The sequence below is a fragment of the Marmota flaviventris genome, chromosome 5 (genome assembly GCF_047511675.1).
Source record: "Marmota flaviventris isolate mMarFla1 chromosome 5, mMarFla1.hap1, whole genome shotgun sequence".
NCBI lineage: Eukaryota > Metazoa > Chordata > Mammalia > Rodentia > Sciuridae > Marmota > Marmota flaviventris.
The window spans coordinates 146,422,671-146,438,415 of NC_092502.1; the positions used below are offsets into that span (position 1 = coordinate 146,422,671).

The 15,745-nt window shown below is 39.6% G+C and overlaps 1 protein-coding gene across 2 annotated transcripts in view; it reads left to right on the plus strand.

Annotated features, from left to right (window-relative positions):
* The first annotated feature begins 5,147 nt into the window (after window positions 1-5,147).
* Window positions 5,148-15,745, plus strand: part of Slc1a3 (solute carrier family 1 member 3) — a 78,344-nt gene continuing 67,746 nt past the window's right edge. Inside the window, exons 1-2 of one of the 2 annotated variants that reach the window (XM_027936231.2) lie at window positions 5,148-5,291; window positions 6,860-7,132. In XM_027936231.2, the coding sequence (XP_027792032.1) occupies window positions 6,952-7,132 (181 nt within the window). In that variant the 5' untranslated portion in view covers window positions 5,148-5,291; window positions 6,860-6,951. Of the gene's footprint in view, window positions 5,292-5,840; window positions 6,007-6,859; window positions 7,133-15,745 lie in introns of those variants that run through there. The other variant, XM_071612667.1, reaches the window with a different exon arrangement.

The window sequence follows — 15,745 nt, forward strand, 5'->3', positions numbered from 1 at the left end:
GATGGCAACTTTGAGCTGTGTGCTTTTAAATTATAATTACTTTTTTTCCTTACAAAAGATGTGTATCTGTCTTGATTGCTGTAATTATGATTCTATACCAGCAAACAGTTATAAAAGACCCATGTCATCACTGTGCTTCATAAAACCCGTGCCTTTCAATAAGCTTCCTTTGGTGACTGTATTATGTTTGTGTTTAATTTGTGGCAGGGAAACCTAATGAGAAACTATTAATCATTGAGTGTATATAAAAATTTGTGTCCTTAACTAAATAGACCAAAGAGGATATGGCAAGCCCATTATTGGCATGACATGATTTAGAGTTGGGAAAGGGACTTGAGAAAAATCATCTAGTCTAACCCAATTTTATGGATGATATTCAGAATCGGAAGGGGGAGCATATGGGTTTGGTGACTGCAAACATCATGGGACCAGAAGTTAAGGGAATATAAAGTTTTAAACCTGAACTTGGCACTAAGGAATTACCGCACAGACTGACTCGACTTCCTCATTCATTCCTGGTTTTCAACTGTGATGTGTAGAATCCATGGACCAAGGAGTTGTTTTAAGGGGCTTCTTGGGAGAAAGGAAAGGGAGTCACCCATTCAATCAGAGCTGCCCCACTTGGGTCTATTTTATGTTGAATGAATGAAAAAATAACTCATTGACTTTTTTTTTTCTTTTTTAAGTTTGAAGTTTACTGATGTCTTTTTCTCAAGTCTTAGAATCACAGATGGACTAAGAGGGAGAACTACAAGGGCAGTGTGGTAATGACTTTGGAAATTTACATCCAGGGGCCTTGGGAGCACCTGGGAGGGGGAACCGCCCTTCTGGATATGGGAAGTGGAAGGAGTTTAGAGTTGACTTCCCAGAAGAAATAACAGACAGGAGGCCTTCCTTTTAATATTCTTTACTTTCTTTTCTATCTACCTTTAATAAAAGCTACGTCTTTTATGAGATGAGAAAAAATGAGAAATCAGAGTTCTAAGATGGGTTAAAGAGAACTCTTGTCTTGTTGGACTGTACTCCTAGGCAAACTGCTTAATCTCTATGAACCTCCCTTTCTACGTCTGGTTGTTCAGGACTAGTAATGACAGAAGTACCTCAAAGCATTGTCACCAAGATTAAATTAAGTGATGAGTGTGAAAATACTAGTAAACCTATAAAGTCCTATAAAAACAGTGACTATCATTGCTAACACTCTGCTGAAAGATTTAACTCCAGTGACTTTCCATGATCTTTCCCAAACAAACCAAGACTGTGGTCCTACACAGGTTTGGCTCATGTTGGGCATCTGGGGAAAATATTATTTTACAGTGTAAATAATAATAATAGCAATAACAATTGTGAAGTCTTCTTTAAAAAGCAGATTCTCTTTAGCTTCTCCTCTCCCTTGACTTTCTAATTCAAATCTCACTCACTTAAGGGCCTGGAGAGTTCTCTCCAAAATTAGATTCACACCCATGCTTAAATTCTGTGACTCCCTACTTCCCAGAAGTAGTTCAAGGTCTTTAATTGGGTGTTTGGGGGCTCTCCTTGCCTATTCTCCAGCATGTACCCCTACTTCGCCCGGCCACGTAGCACTGTGTCTGCTGTGTGCAGGCACCATGCTAGACACTGCACACACAGCAGAGAGTCAGGCCCACAGCTTTTCCTTAGCTTGCCCTCAATCTTATTGGTAGACTGACTGGTAAATAGGCCTCAGCACAGAGTTCCCATAATTCTCTGTGAGATCCTCCTATGGTCCATGGCCTGAGAATGATAGGAAGTGTGTTTGTGAAAGGAACTGGAATTCAGATCAGTGGTTGCTCACAATTTGTTGAGTGAATGAATATGATAAAGATTAATTATAGCTAATTAATTAGAGTTAATTATAATTAATCTCTATAGTTGGATACAGTTAGATTTTGTTGTATTCATAGGATTTTTTTAAAAAAAAACTTTTATTTTTAGTTGTAGATGGACACAATACCTTTATTTTATTTATTTTTATGTGGTGCTCAGGATCGAACCCAGTGCCTCATACATGTGAGGCAAGTGCTCTGCCACTGGGCCATAATCCATACCCATCTTCATATGATTTTAAAATAAAGCCTAGTCAGATAAAAATCCAACTCACCAGAATTCCTAGAGGTTTTTTTCATGGGTGTATGCATGTCTGTGTGAGCTAATTTTACACTCACACGTTCATATTTAAGGAGGAAAAACTTTAAGACAAAAAGAAAGACCAACAACCAGCAGTAGTACTTCACCTCCTGCTCTCTCTAGCTGGTCCACCCTTACACCCTGGGATCAAGTCTGGTCCTGTTCATTATATTAAGATTCTATAATTTCTCATTGTAGAACGGACACTCCTTACAGGTGATCGTAAAATGCATGCTATTTGAAAAAGGAATGAGAAAAATCCCTCCTGACATTAAAATAGAAAATATTCAATAAAGGCTAAAATGTCTTCATAATCCATTTTCTTGCTCAATAAATTCAATTTTATCAGAATTCTCTCATTTTAAGTGCTGAAGTTGAAATCTAACTCTCCTGTACTGTATTAGGAAAAGCAATTGTTTATTATCCATCATGATCTCTCATACTTCAAACCAAATAATGAGGATGCTCCCTTTCTGGATGGTTTAGATTCCATTGTTTCTTGTTATACCAGCATTTTTTTTTCCACCAAAGGAAAGGACATGTCTACAATATAGTCATAGAATGTTCAGAGAAAAATCTTGGCAGATTTTCCAAAAGGAACAGCAATTGTTCCATGTGTTTGTTTGTTTGTGGGTTTTTTTATTCTGGAATCCCAACATTAATGATTCCCTGGCTCTGGGTCCCCCACCCCAAGGAGCTTTAAATGAAATAGAGCATATAGAGGTTTATTCATAATTTATGGATCTTTCACTTATTTGGTGTTTCTATGAAGAAAAATAAATGTTTTTAAACTTAAGAATCTTACCTATAAAGTAGGATGGGTGGGGGGGTGGACAGAAACACATTGAGTAAGCCCAGGTTGCTCCCAGGACATTATTGCTATCATTTTTCCAAAAGAAGAAAGCGGTGCTTAAAAGAAATAATTCACAATATTTTCTCTAGACTAAAACCTTGTAATTCAGATGAACTCTGAACTGACTGGGACTCTTTGCATCTCATTTTCTCATTAGGTTTTATTACAGCCAACAAAACTTTCAGTGGTGAGTTACTTCCCCTCTCAATGAACACCAGACTCCCATAATGTTTGCACAAACTGAAATCATGAAAAGGTGTTTAACCAAACTTTAGGGATTAGAGGTGGGAAAGAAGGGAAACCAATATCATCTCATCTCTGTGCTAACCAAAGTGTGGTGTTCCAGCTCTTTTTCTTGCTTATGAAAAATAAAAAAATGAAAATGTCCCAGGGCTTGAAACTCCACTTAAAATCATCTAGATTTCTCTTTCAAGCTCCCTTGAAATATAAATCATTTCCACAAAAAGGAAAAACAAATTGGTCCTAAATTAGTGGCTCAGGTAGGACCTGATGCAGTCAATAAAGTGCTTTTAAAAACTGTCATGGTATTGAGACATGAGATCTTCTCTAAGCGTCTAAGTCAAGAGCACCAATATCAAAAATACTAGTTTTTAACACATAAGGTCAAAAAGTATTTTATTTCACATCCTTATATTATGCCAGCCATTCCAAAGAATTGCTTGATGCTTGCTTGCCATAGGACAGGTTCTTAATTTCAAAAAGTTTACAATTTTGTTGAGAAGCCAAAACTTAACACAGTTTTAAGAAGGACTCAGGGCAAGACATTGTATTATTAAGTGTTGAACAATAGAGTGCAGATACTAAATGATCCAGGAGGAAAAAATGAAAGATCATGAGAGCTGAGACTGTCAAGAGAATGCATTTTCAATAAACTCTTAAAATGATGCCAAATTAGAAAATTGTTATAATTGCTGCTAATTTGTCAATTTAAGTCATTTACGTGATTCACCATTCCTTTCCAACCAGTAGCTGTTCAAAACCGCATACATGAACAGTTGAAGCTGGCAGGAGACATTTCATTACAACTCCCTTGATTTGCTAATGAGGAACAAAAACACGTATTTTCGTGTTGGATAACAGACAGGAGAATTGAGATTTTGCATGGAGAATTTAGTGAGCAAGAACACAAAGCTCTGGCTGTGATTTTTGGTATGAGTTTTGGTTTCTAATGAACTATTTTCTTCCTCCCAAATAAGTTTTAAGTTTGGGGAATGAATCAGTCTCAAAAAAATAATTTTTTGTTTTTTGATTATCCTATTTTCAAAATTTACTTTTCTTTTAAGAAAAAAAATGGACTGGACTAGAAGTGCCGGTTATATTCTGAAGGCAATGCCAATTTTTAACTCCTAAAAATGGTGTGTGGGTTGGGTGGGTGGGGGTGTTTAGCATCCTTTAAAATTGAGGCATCTGAATAGCAGCTTATCTTTTGAAATCATGAGACTTCAAGTGTGCATTTGCATTCTTGGTCTTAAAATGCTTTTTACTTTAGAGTTTGGCAAACATCCTAGTCCCTTTGTGTTCCTTACCTTTTCAATCTTTGCATTGCAGGCAGCCTGAGTTCAATTAGATTTGTTATAATGGAGTTTAAACTGCTAAAATAGAGGCATGTCTCATCTTGTGTTTTCGGTAACTTTAGACAAGTTTAGAGAATTGTAGTAAGCATTTTTCTCTATATTTGATTGCGTTTAAGGTCTCCCCAAGAAACGTCAATTATAAACCTAATTCTAAAAGGAGGCACTTCTTCCTAACAGTTGTTACTACCAGGCAAAAGAGCACACTCTCCCATTCCCATAAGAGTAGGAATCCTGCAATAATGTGAGATAATTAAATTTAGCCTTAGAAAAAGTCTTTGAAATGTACTAATCAAGACTCCAGTTTTCCCGAGAGTATGCGCGATTTATTTTTCAATTCTTCCTGGTCCTGATTTTGCATTTCTAATGCAAGTGAACTGACAAAGCGTGAAAGTGGGCTAAGGAGCAAAACAAAGCCAGCAAGCATGCTTCTGGTGTGCCAAAATTAATCAATATTCCAGAAACCTCGGGGCTCCCCCTTGGTCCCCGTGCCGTTTTCATTTCCCCTCTCCCCTTTCCCGCGCGCAGGCTCCTCCCCTTTTCTTAAGTTGCCTGATAGTAAGTTGCAGTTTCAGAGCACATGCATATTGTCAGGGCTGGCCCGCCTGGCGCGCGCCCTGCGCTCGGTCACTCCGTTGTACCTGCTGGGGAATTCACCTTGTCATTGCCTGGGGTGCCTTCCACCGCTTACAGGATCCGAGAAGGTAAGTGCGACGTCCTGTAGGCCTACTGGGTTCGATTTCTCGATCCACTTCTCCGCCGATGTATTCTGTTCACCAGCGGAGGAGTACCGAGAGGAAAAGCTAGCCATTTTGGTAGATAAAGTCCACGTTAGTGATTGAACGTGGTGTGAGCGTGGGGTGTCTATTTATGGCGGATCCTTCTCTTAATTTGGAGTTGAGTCATTCGGGGTAGATTGGGGATAGATGGTGATCAGAGATCTAAAAAAGAGCCAAGATTATTGAGCTGGTCTGCTTAAAAGTGACAGACTGGTAAAGGAAATCAGAGCTGCTAGTTCAAAAAAAGAAAAAAAAGAACTGGACCCTCCCCTCTCCGTTTCTTCACTTCTCCCTAAGCTTTTAATCTAGTGTGAAGTCTTAAACAAGCTGTAGGTCTTATTATCAATGACCCCAACCTGCAATTTTATTTAAAAGTCAAACTGTTAAGTCTTTTTTTTTTTTTTTTCCCAACCCTTGGATTTGCCAAAAGCTTGAGAGGAGTCCCCTGGCTTCCAGTCACCTCCCCCACAGACACACTCGCTGGCTGCCTGCGCTACCAGACACGCAGGTCCCCCTGCACCCCGGTTTTCATCTCAGATTGATCCTGGGGAAGGCATGACTTAGATGAGGAAACCCTTGGTTTACGCAGCAGGAGGAAACCCTCGGTTTTTCAGAACAGCTGATTTCCAGAAGGAAGAAGGTTTGCTTCATTGTATTTGAATAACCTAAGAGCGCTTTAAAGAAGCCAGAAACCACACACTGTAATGTTTGGAATGAAAATTGGATTCATCTCCCCATCTGTTCCAGAAATCCTAAATTTTAAAACACTTAGAAGTCAGTGATAGTTTCCTCAGAAGACTCCAATGTGTTTGCCCCAAAGACAAATGTGACTTTGTACTTCTACTTGTAATAAAATGAAAATGGATTATGATTTTAGAAATTTTATAGAAGTGACTGGAGCACTTTGTTTATTTCATGGAGAAAAAAAGTCTAAACTTTATCCTGTAAACTAGTGAAACGTATTTGTCATGTCTTCTGGGCACTGGCATCCTTTCTGTGAGCATATTTACTAGATGTTTTTATCCTTAATGAAGAAAATAGCCTGTTATTTTACTACTTAGAACAGCAACCTCAACTTTCTTCAACTGTGTATACAACATGAGTATCACTAAGTAATTATTGGGCATTTTGTGTGCGTTCAGTTCAATTGGACATTTATCAGGTGTATATATTGTGAGGCACTTGGCTAGGTTCTGAGGAGTAGGGTGTCACATCCAGTTCTGAAGAATAATATTTTGCCTCACTGAAGGAGAAGAACAAACTGAAAAAATAAAACACAATTTTCTGCCCCTATATTCTGAATTTATGCCCATTCTTCACATATGGTTTAGTCCAGTAAAATACATACATTTGGAAAGGAAGCCTGGGTTGTAGCTTTCCAGGTTTTGATTTCTACCGAGATTATGCAGTTTGCTTGTAACCTACCATGTGGGCAGCACTGATATCTCCACCCCTGAAGGCTATAATGCTTGTCTCTTTTTTTCCCATTGTAGTTGTGTTCTCTAAGACCAAAGAGGTTTGGCTTTCTGGAGGCAATTTGGAGACCCTGAAATAGAAAGAAGAGACTCTCCTAGAAAAGTAAAATATGACGAAAAGCAATGGAGAAGAGCCCAGGATTGGGGGCAGGATGGAGAGATTCCAGCAAGGAGTCCGCAAGCGCACACTTTTGGCCAAGAAGAAAGTGCAGAACATCACAAAGGAGGATGTCAAAAATTACCTGTTTCGGAATGCTTTTGTGCTGCTCACAGTCACTGCTGTCATTGTGGGTAAGTCATTTGATAAAACAAAACAAACAAAAACCTGTATCTTGTTTCTCTGGGGCATCTGGCTGCCTGGGAACACTATCAGATGGATTGATTGTAGCTATTCAAAAGAATAGCCCAGCTTTCCTCTGAACTTGAAGATTTTTTTTCCACACAAATTAGTTTGTTGGCATCTTTGAAGCAATACATGGTAAACACGTGGGAATCTGAGAGAAGCATCCTTTAGAATTATGCAAATCAGCTAATTGTATGGAGAGGAGAAAAAAACTCCAACGTCTTCCCATTTCATGTAGAAGTTAAGGAGGGACAATTTAATCATTAGACATGAGCAGTTAAATAATAACAAAGCAAGTAAGCACATTAGATGTGGTCAAAATGTAATCATTATACAATGTCACCTTTGCTTAAAATTAATTTATACAATTAGTACACCCAAAATGAGATACAGGTCTCTGATGGTAATTATATTCTAGCTGGTATTGACTTGGAGCTGAATATCAACACTTAAACATAGAGGCCCAATATTTTACATGTTTGCACTCTTTCACCCAGCAACTGGGAAAGGCAAATTGGAGAAAATGTTAACACAGACCTCTTTCATCCATTGCCTCAGACAGCCTGCCATAACCAGCTACATCTTTTTTGAAACACTGCAGTTTCCTACTAATTTAGCCTGATTGACAGCAATCAGTACTAATAAAATGTTGTTTGGTTTGGTTTATTTGTATCTGAAATTTTCAGTTATTATTTATAGGTGACATTGACTTACCTTAAAACATAGCTGAAAAAATACTTATTCGAACTTTTTAACCAAACTAATATAGTAATCCTTAGGTTGGCAAACTTAAGCCAACACCAGGTTGTAAAAACTGCTCTAACATAAAATTCTACCAGTTTACCACCACAAAAGGGTGTTCATGTATAGTTTTAATCTCCACCTTGAAGCTTGCAAAGATTGCCATCAACTATTAAAAGATGATGACAATAAAAAATTAAGAAAATGCTGTAGCATGTAGACGATATAGCTTTGTCTAAGATATGGAATTTATATAAGAAAAAGAAATGGATTTATAAATCATAGACAAACAGAAATACAACAGGAAAGTATAGTTTGTCACAAGACTTTAGCTACATCCCATTTCAATATCTTTGGCTTCTTTCAGTAAATGTTGATTAATAAGTGCTCAATTAATTGTAATGATGTTCAAAGAGAACATGTCCTGATTCACCCAGAGAAGTAATGGGTTTCTTTAGTAGGCTCCCAAATTTGAATGTATTCCTGGAACAGACCTTTGAGGATTGTGTCCTTGTCCTGGAAGCCAGTGCAAAATGCAGCAGCCCCCCTCATTTTTCACTCTGAGTTACAGTCATTGTCAAGCCAGGCAATAGCTGCAGAGTACTCATTGCAAACATTTATTTCCTACTATTCTAGCTCCTTTTTGGGTGTTTTGCAAATGTTAGTTCACTTGATCCTCAAAAGAGCCCATGAAGTGAATGGGTAGGTATGAGTCTCACAATCTTCCTCATGTTACTGATGAAACCAGTCATGGAGAGTTCAAGTAGCTCACCCAAAGTCAAGGGCTACTAAATGATAGAGAAGGAAGTCGAACTCAGTCTAGTGCCAGAGGCCATTCCCTGCTTGCCTTTCTGATCAACTGACGAGCTGACATCTTGTGAAAGATGCTATAAAGACGATGCTGCCACGGGTGTAGGTGGAAGCCAATTAGCAAGCATTGCTAGATGCACTCACGTAGCAGCGTCATTTTAGGATCTGATTTACCCAGTTCAACTCAGCAGAAAGCTTACGATTCTTCTACAATTAAGCCATATCCTTCATTCATTTAATAAACTTTCATTTATTTTTCAATCCTATGTGTGTAATAATAGAGCTCAGAAGTACCAGAGTATGTTTGGAAAATCTGCAGAAACACTTATTCAAAATGGTGTTCCAAACACCAGAAGAAGGCCAGGGATGTAGCTCCAGGAGATCTCTTACCTAGAACGTGGCAGAGCTCTTACCTAGAATGCTCAAGGGCCTGGGTTCAATCACAGCCATGCAAAATATAAATAAACTAAATAAAGACATAAACAGCAGAAGATTCAGTCTCTAAGATAGAAACACTTTCATTAAAGAACAGAGGAAGAGAAAGTAATAAAACCTGAACATGGAAGGTAAATTGATGGAAGAGGAAGTTCCTAAATACAGGTGAATAACACCCCTCGTAAAGGAAGAAAATGCCAGGACTTGAGTCCAGTTTCTCTAGGAGGTCTGGGATCACCTCCTAGCCCAGTGAGGCCTTTCCTCCGATTTGTGAGAACAGCAGTACGAGTTGGCTTGAGCCGGGGTAGACCCGTTGGCTGGGCGCCCTCATGGTTGGCTTCACTAATGGAAACTGAGGAGTTAGAAGCAACAAGAAGAAGGCACTAACAAAGAAACACATAAAAAGAGCTCATTGACAGTCAGAGAGACCACCGAGTCTACACCAAGGACTTGGAATAGCAAACAGACAACTTAGTAGCAAACACATTTAGGAAAGAAGGAAGAGCCCTTCCGTTATCTGTTGGTGTGTCTTCCATGAGGGTCCAGTGGAAACAAAGACTCCATTTAGCTGGTCACTGGCTTCCATGTCTTCATCAGCCCTAGGCAACATAGTAGAGAAAAAAAGGTGTCTGAACACCAACTCCTTAGTTTATTAGCTACAGCATAGGAAAGAAAAGCAGGAGAGATGCTAGCAAGGAAGAAGGAAGTAGTTACTTTCCCAAAATACAGTACGAGAAGAAATAAAGCTATAACTTCATTTTCAAATTCTTAAATTTTCATAATTTTTAGTAAAAAGTACTAGTAAAACTTATGTGTTGGGGTGAATTTTTCATTCACTCTGTTTTATCTTTTTCAAACAAAATGTATGCACACTTAATGTATAGAAAAGGAAACTAGAAAAATATGAGGGAGGACGTGCAGAGGCATGTGAATCTATATATTCAGAATAAAACAGAGAACCGTAGTTATTTTGATATCACTTCCCTATAAAAATAGAACTGCTTGTGTAATTTGATGTCATTGCACAATGACATTGCATTCAGTGACAAAGTCTGAGTGTGCCTTGCTATGACTATGGCTCACAAAAGAGCAGATTAGAAACCTTATAGAGGTAAGGCCAACTTCCTTTAAGAGAATTTGTTGGGAAAGTATTAAATAATGTTGCAGACATCTGTCTGACACCTCCTTGCCCCCCCACAAAAAAATACTGAGAAAAGTAGTCACTATTTTTCTTCCTCTAGAAAGCACATTCTGGTTTCAAACCATGGTAAGTTGTGTTACGGTTTAGAGTTGACCTCAAACATCTTGGTGAAAGAAAGGAAAGTCTTTTGGTCCTTTGTCATGTTTAAGTCACAGAGGGATGACTCTTTTCCATGTCCAGGAAATGATGGCACAATGAAAATAAAATCTCATGTCAAAGAAATATGAAGAAATGGGTCATGAGATCAAAGGGTGGGAATCTGTAAGTAGAATTGCATAGAATCGGATGGTGGCTTTACCTGACGGCATTCACAGACAGAGTAACTATCATCTCGTTCCATTATTGGTCTTGCCTTTTACACAACAAAAAAGTTGACATGTGGCTTGCCCTTTATAGGGGTTTAAGAGAAACTGATGACTTCTCAGAAAAGAAAACATACAGACTAAATTTTTATAAAACATTTTCCCCAACTCTCTAATTTTTCTTTGGTAGGAAATTTAAATTGCACTTAAATTCAGTACAATTCTATATAATATCTCACTCAAGAGACTGGTTACTGAGTATGCCTGGTAGGACAGGAGCTGAGTGTCTTAGGAATGGGTAAATGGAGAATTTCCTCTGAATAAGTTTGTATAGTTTGAATGTATTTTCAGCTCATTTATATCATCTACTGTTATCTATTCTGTGCTAAATAAATGTTAAATTATTTATTTTTATAAATTCAGTGCTATTCACCAGTTTAACAAATATTTCATGTTGCGTATCTGGCCCTGTGCTATGCAATGGAGAGTCCCTACTCTCTGGTAGTTTAGTGGGAGCAAAGGATGAAAAATAAGGTGAAAAGGGAATTTACAAGGATCAGAGGTGGTAAATAGAGAAGGTTATAATTAACTCTGAACTTTTTAAATGAGCTAATGTTATGCATACTGTTCTACAGAATATATGGTGTCTTCTTGTGTTAGTACTTTTGAGGTTCTATTTTCTCGTTAACACCTGCATTAGGAACCCCAGATGTGCCATGTTTAAAAAAAAAATAGTGTGGCTTTTGAGGAAGGATGGACTTGGATTCATATACTAGTTCTATTTTTTAATAGCCATGTGGTCCTAAAGAAGGCATTTTACCTCTCTGAGCCTTGGTTTCCTCATATGTCATTACAACTATAATATTGACTGCTACAAATAATAGCTAACACTCTCTGATGTGTCAAACTCTGTTGTGTTTTAACTTTATTTAGACATTCCAAAAACCCAGGTGGGGAGGAATTTTTATTACTCTCATTTCACAGATGAGAAAGCTAAATCTCAGACATTTATCCTAGAGTCCATTCAAATCTGTTAGAGCACAAATTTCTCATTCTTACCCACCACACTGTTCTGGGTGCTGGTCCCTGCTTACAGGGAGTACCCTAGTTTTATTACAGCAGTTAGCTAAATGTCTGCAGTGAATCCTCTACAGGAAAGATAAGGAGGAGATGTTGAATTGGAAAATTTTAGAAGTGTCACACGTGAGACTTGGTGATTGAATGAGAGAGGGTGAAGTACAGGCTGATGTTCTGATTTCTGCCTTGGGTGACCAAGTGGTTGATGGTGCCACCTATGAAGGTAAGAAGGCCAGGGTGCATGCAGATAATGAGTTCTGTTAGGGATCTGTTGAGTTTGGAGGAGGGCTCACTACACAATGGTGTCCCCACCATTCTCAGGACTGAACGAGGGTAATACTGTCTTTGGAGTTAAGTGACTTATGGTCAGCGACTCAGGTTATCCTACTGCATAATCTCCTTCATGCCCGAGAGCAGTCATCTTTCAGAAATGCCACAGCATATTCTGTGCCTTAGACAATTTAGTTCAGCCAATCAAAGTAAACAGGGCAGTTACTGTCAGCAGCTGGGCTGAACCAACTGGTAGTGGGACCACACTGGCCACCTGCCTGAGCAAGTGGAGCAGGCACATTTTGGTACCCATGCTGACACGGACTCTGCTCCTGAAGCCCCTGACAGAGGGGCATCTCACACAGGTTGAACCACGGGAATCCAAAGAATGGTGGACAGGTTGTGGGTTCAGATTAATGGTTTCGTCAACACTTCTGGGAAATGAGAAGGAAGAGCATCATTTCAGGAAGCTGGGGGGTGGGGGGATGGTGGCCCTGAGACAGGCCCTGCACAGGCATTAGCAGACCTTGGCTGGGCTGCCACTCATCAGAAGCTCCTGGAGCAGAGGACTGGGAAGAAAGGAAGCTGTGGGTTTGCCATCCTTGCTCTGGAGAAGCAACACAGGGATAGGGAGCATAGACTAGAGTGTGATTTCTCTCTGCTTCATCTTCTCCTTCATGAAGCAGAAATACAGAAAAATTGTCAGGGGTAGCCATTGTACACTGAACCCAGCCCTCTCTCCCACCTTCTCAGAATGCATTCCAGGGAACTGTCTCCTACTGCATGGGTATAGTGGGGCTGTATATTGAGATCAAAATTCTGGGCTCTGGAATCAGACAACCCACAGATTCAGTTTTGGAGCTGAACCTCTGTTTTCTTCCAGCATAAAATAGAATAATTTAAAAACTCTGCCAGAATGTATACCCCACTTCTGCCATGTTCAAGCCATTTAGCCTTAAATGATTTTCTTTAATGCTTGACAGGTGACCTGCACAGAGACAATGTGAACCCCTTGCCTTTTGCTTCATCTTTTCCATGCAAATGCAGGTGCTCCATACAAAGTGCACTAAGTCAGTGAAACTGGCCCTCCAGAGAACTGCAAGTCTCAGGGATTTGAATAGAATGGGGGCAGGAATGGGAGAAGATATTTATTTACCTGGTTCAAGTTTAGAAGAAAAGCTTGTATTTCCCTGGCCAGAGAAGAAAGCCAAGAGAGTTGTAGGAAGAGACTTAATAGTTGTAAAGGGCTTTGGGAGGCAGAAATAAAAGCCTCAGAGTGATACGGTCACTACTTGTCCCCTACCTTCTTAGCCTCTTGAGTAGAGCCAGCAAGTAATCCCCAGGGAGCTGTTATCACAACACAGACTGCCCCACGGAGGGAGCACACGGCTGTAGATGCCTCTCTCAGGAAAATGGGGAGCTGCCAAGAAGACGGTTACAATAAATATCCCAATATACTCCAATTCATTATTTGTTCATGCCACTGGAGGCCCATCAAGGGGCTCACCATGTCCCCTTTCTTCCTTTTCTCTGGCATTTTTGTGTCTACTGCTGATCAGCATTGGGGCCCAGCAAGAGGAGGAGTGCTTGAACATTGAGAGGAAGTTTGCTGTTTCCAAGAGAGTTGGTAAAGACGGTTATTTTGGAGTAGGGAGCAGAAAACTTGGTGTTGTTCTAAGATTATCTCTGGCTTTTATTTTGCTCTATTTTTCTTCCTGATAATTCAGATACCAAGAAATTTCCAATTTCTTTTTCAAGTAGACAATCAAACAAGCGGGTGTGTTTACAGAACCTTCCATTTTGTGGTGCTACAGTTCACAGAACACTTTTCCATTGCATTCCCTGTAGCAATGTAAGCCCACAGCCAGTCCACCCACTTTCTGGTTCTTATCCGCAAGTGTGTGGAACGCAGTTGAGAAGCATTGAGAGCCCAGCGGTCCTGGTTGCAGGCCTGGCTCTGCCATCAATGATTTAAGACAAATCTCTGAGCCTCATATTTCCTTATCAGTGAAGGAAGTTTGGACTCATATCTGCTGCCAACTCCAAAATTATACTATTTTTAAGTATCATTTGCCATCCCATAAAGCCTCAGAACATGTGGAATAAGATACAGTGTTTTCTTTCCAATCCATGACGCTGGGAGAACTTTTCTCTTGGTCTGATGATCTCCCAACTCACTCAAGATGGCTTCTGCAATCTAACAAGCAGCCACCTTCTCTCCCCTTGACCACTTGAAGGCCATCGTGTCCCTGGTTCTGGGATTGATGATGGGAATTTCTTAGCCAGTGTTTGAAGACATAGGAGGAGCATTTCTCTGCAGAAGTCACTTCTGCCCATCTTTCATCAATCAGAGAGAGAACATTGTGCACCTTTGTTTTTACACTCCTGTGAATGAGATTGTGAAGAGTGGACACCATGGGGAGAAGGCAATCAGAGTTAAGCACCATCTCTTCCGACTGGTACGTTCCAGGTGTTAGAGTACTCTATGTTTATGGAACACTGGAGTATGACAATGGTCAGGTATTTGGTCTGGCAGCTGGGTGAGTTGTTTCACTGCCATGAGATACGGAAAGACACAGAGAACTCTGGGGCACCCAGTTTAGCCATTATACTCATCAAGTATAAGAATTATGAGTTTTGGGATCCCTGGAAAGAAAAGCACTTTGGGTACTAATGAGAAAGTTCGTTATTTAGATATGAGACTGTCGTTGATTCTTATATTTGTGTCACACTCTTCTGTATTTTAAAAATCAGCTGTGTATATACGGTAATTTTGCAACTGCAAAATAAAATAATACATGTTGTTATAAAAAGTAATTATGAGTTTCATGTTAAGCTTCAGTGCTATCAAAATTGTCCAGAGCTTATTCCTCTGGTCAAGAGTATTTACATCCCTGTGCCTATTCAAGAAATGGCTCATCAGAGATGATGGCTTCATCCAGAGAAGTATATGAAGTCACCTGGTATAGTTATATAGTATAAAGATACCTTTGCTTTGTATTTGTAAGCTGTTCCAGACTAGAATGCCAACAGCAAAGTGAGACAACTGTGTGTATTTAAAATGTAATTTCTAAATTTATATAGTCCCCAAAAATCTAAAATATCATAACTTTTTTCGTATATTAAACGGAGAGAGAGAGAGAGCAAAATGTCCTCAAGATGTTTTGAAACCAAAAAGAAAAGATAAAAGCCCCAGAGAGGTTCAGATAAAGGGAGAGACAGCCTGGATGAATTAGAATAGGGAATAGGGGAAGGCACTCCCCATCTCCCTTTGTGTATCATATCAAAGATTTGAAGGTCAATAGGAGCCACCAGTTGAAAGGCACAATCAAGTTTTGAATTTCAGGACTGAGTTCCTATCTCCAGCGAGGGTAACTCCATTCTTCTTGTCCCCGAAGAGACTTCTCCAGTTCTCCCAACAATGAGTCAAGGCCACCCACTGCAACTGCTTCCCAGAAAGGAGACAGTGGGCTATTAGTGAGAGAACTTGTAAGAGGAGGCTCATTTATTCCTAATGAGAGTAGAGATGGGCAGTTCCTGCCCTTCTTACCCTGAAAAGATGGCATCTGCTGTTAGACATATTGCACTGCCGGAAATTCCAAAATCAAAGCAAGTAAGTCAAAACCCCAGGAATACATGAGCTGGACTGGACTCTTCCTGGTGTCTTTACTTTATTGATAAATATGGAGGTAAAGGCATCAAGAAGGAAATTGTGAGTTTGTTAA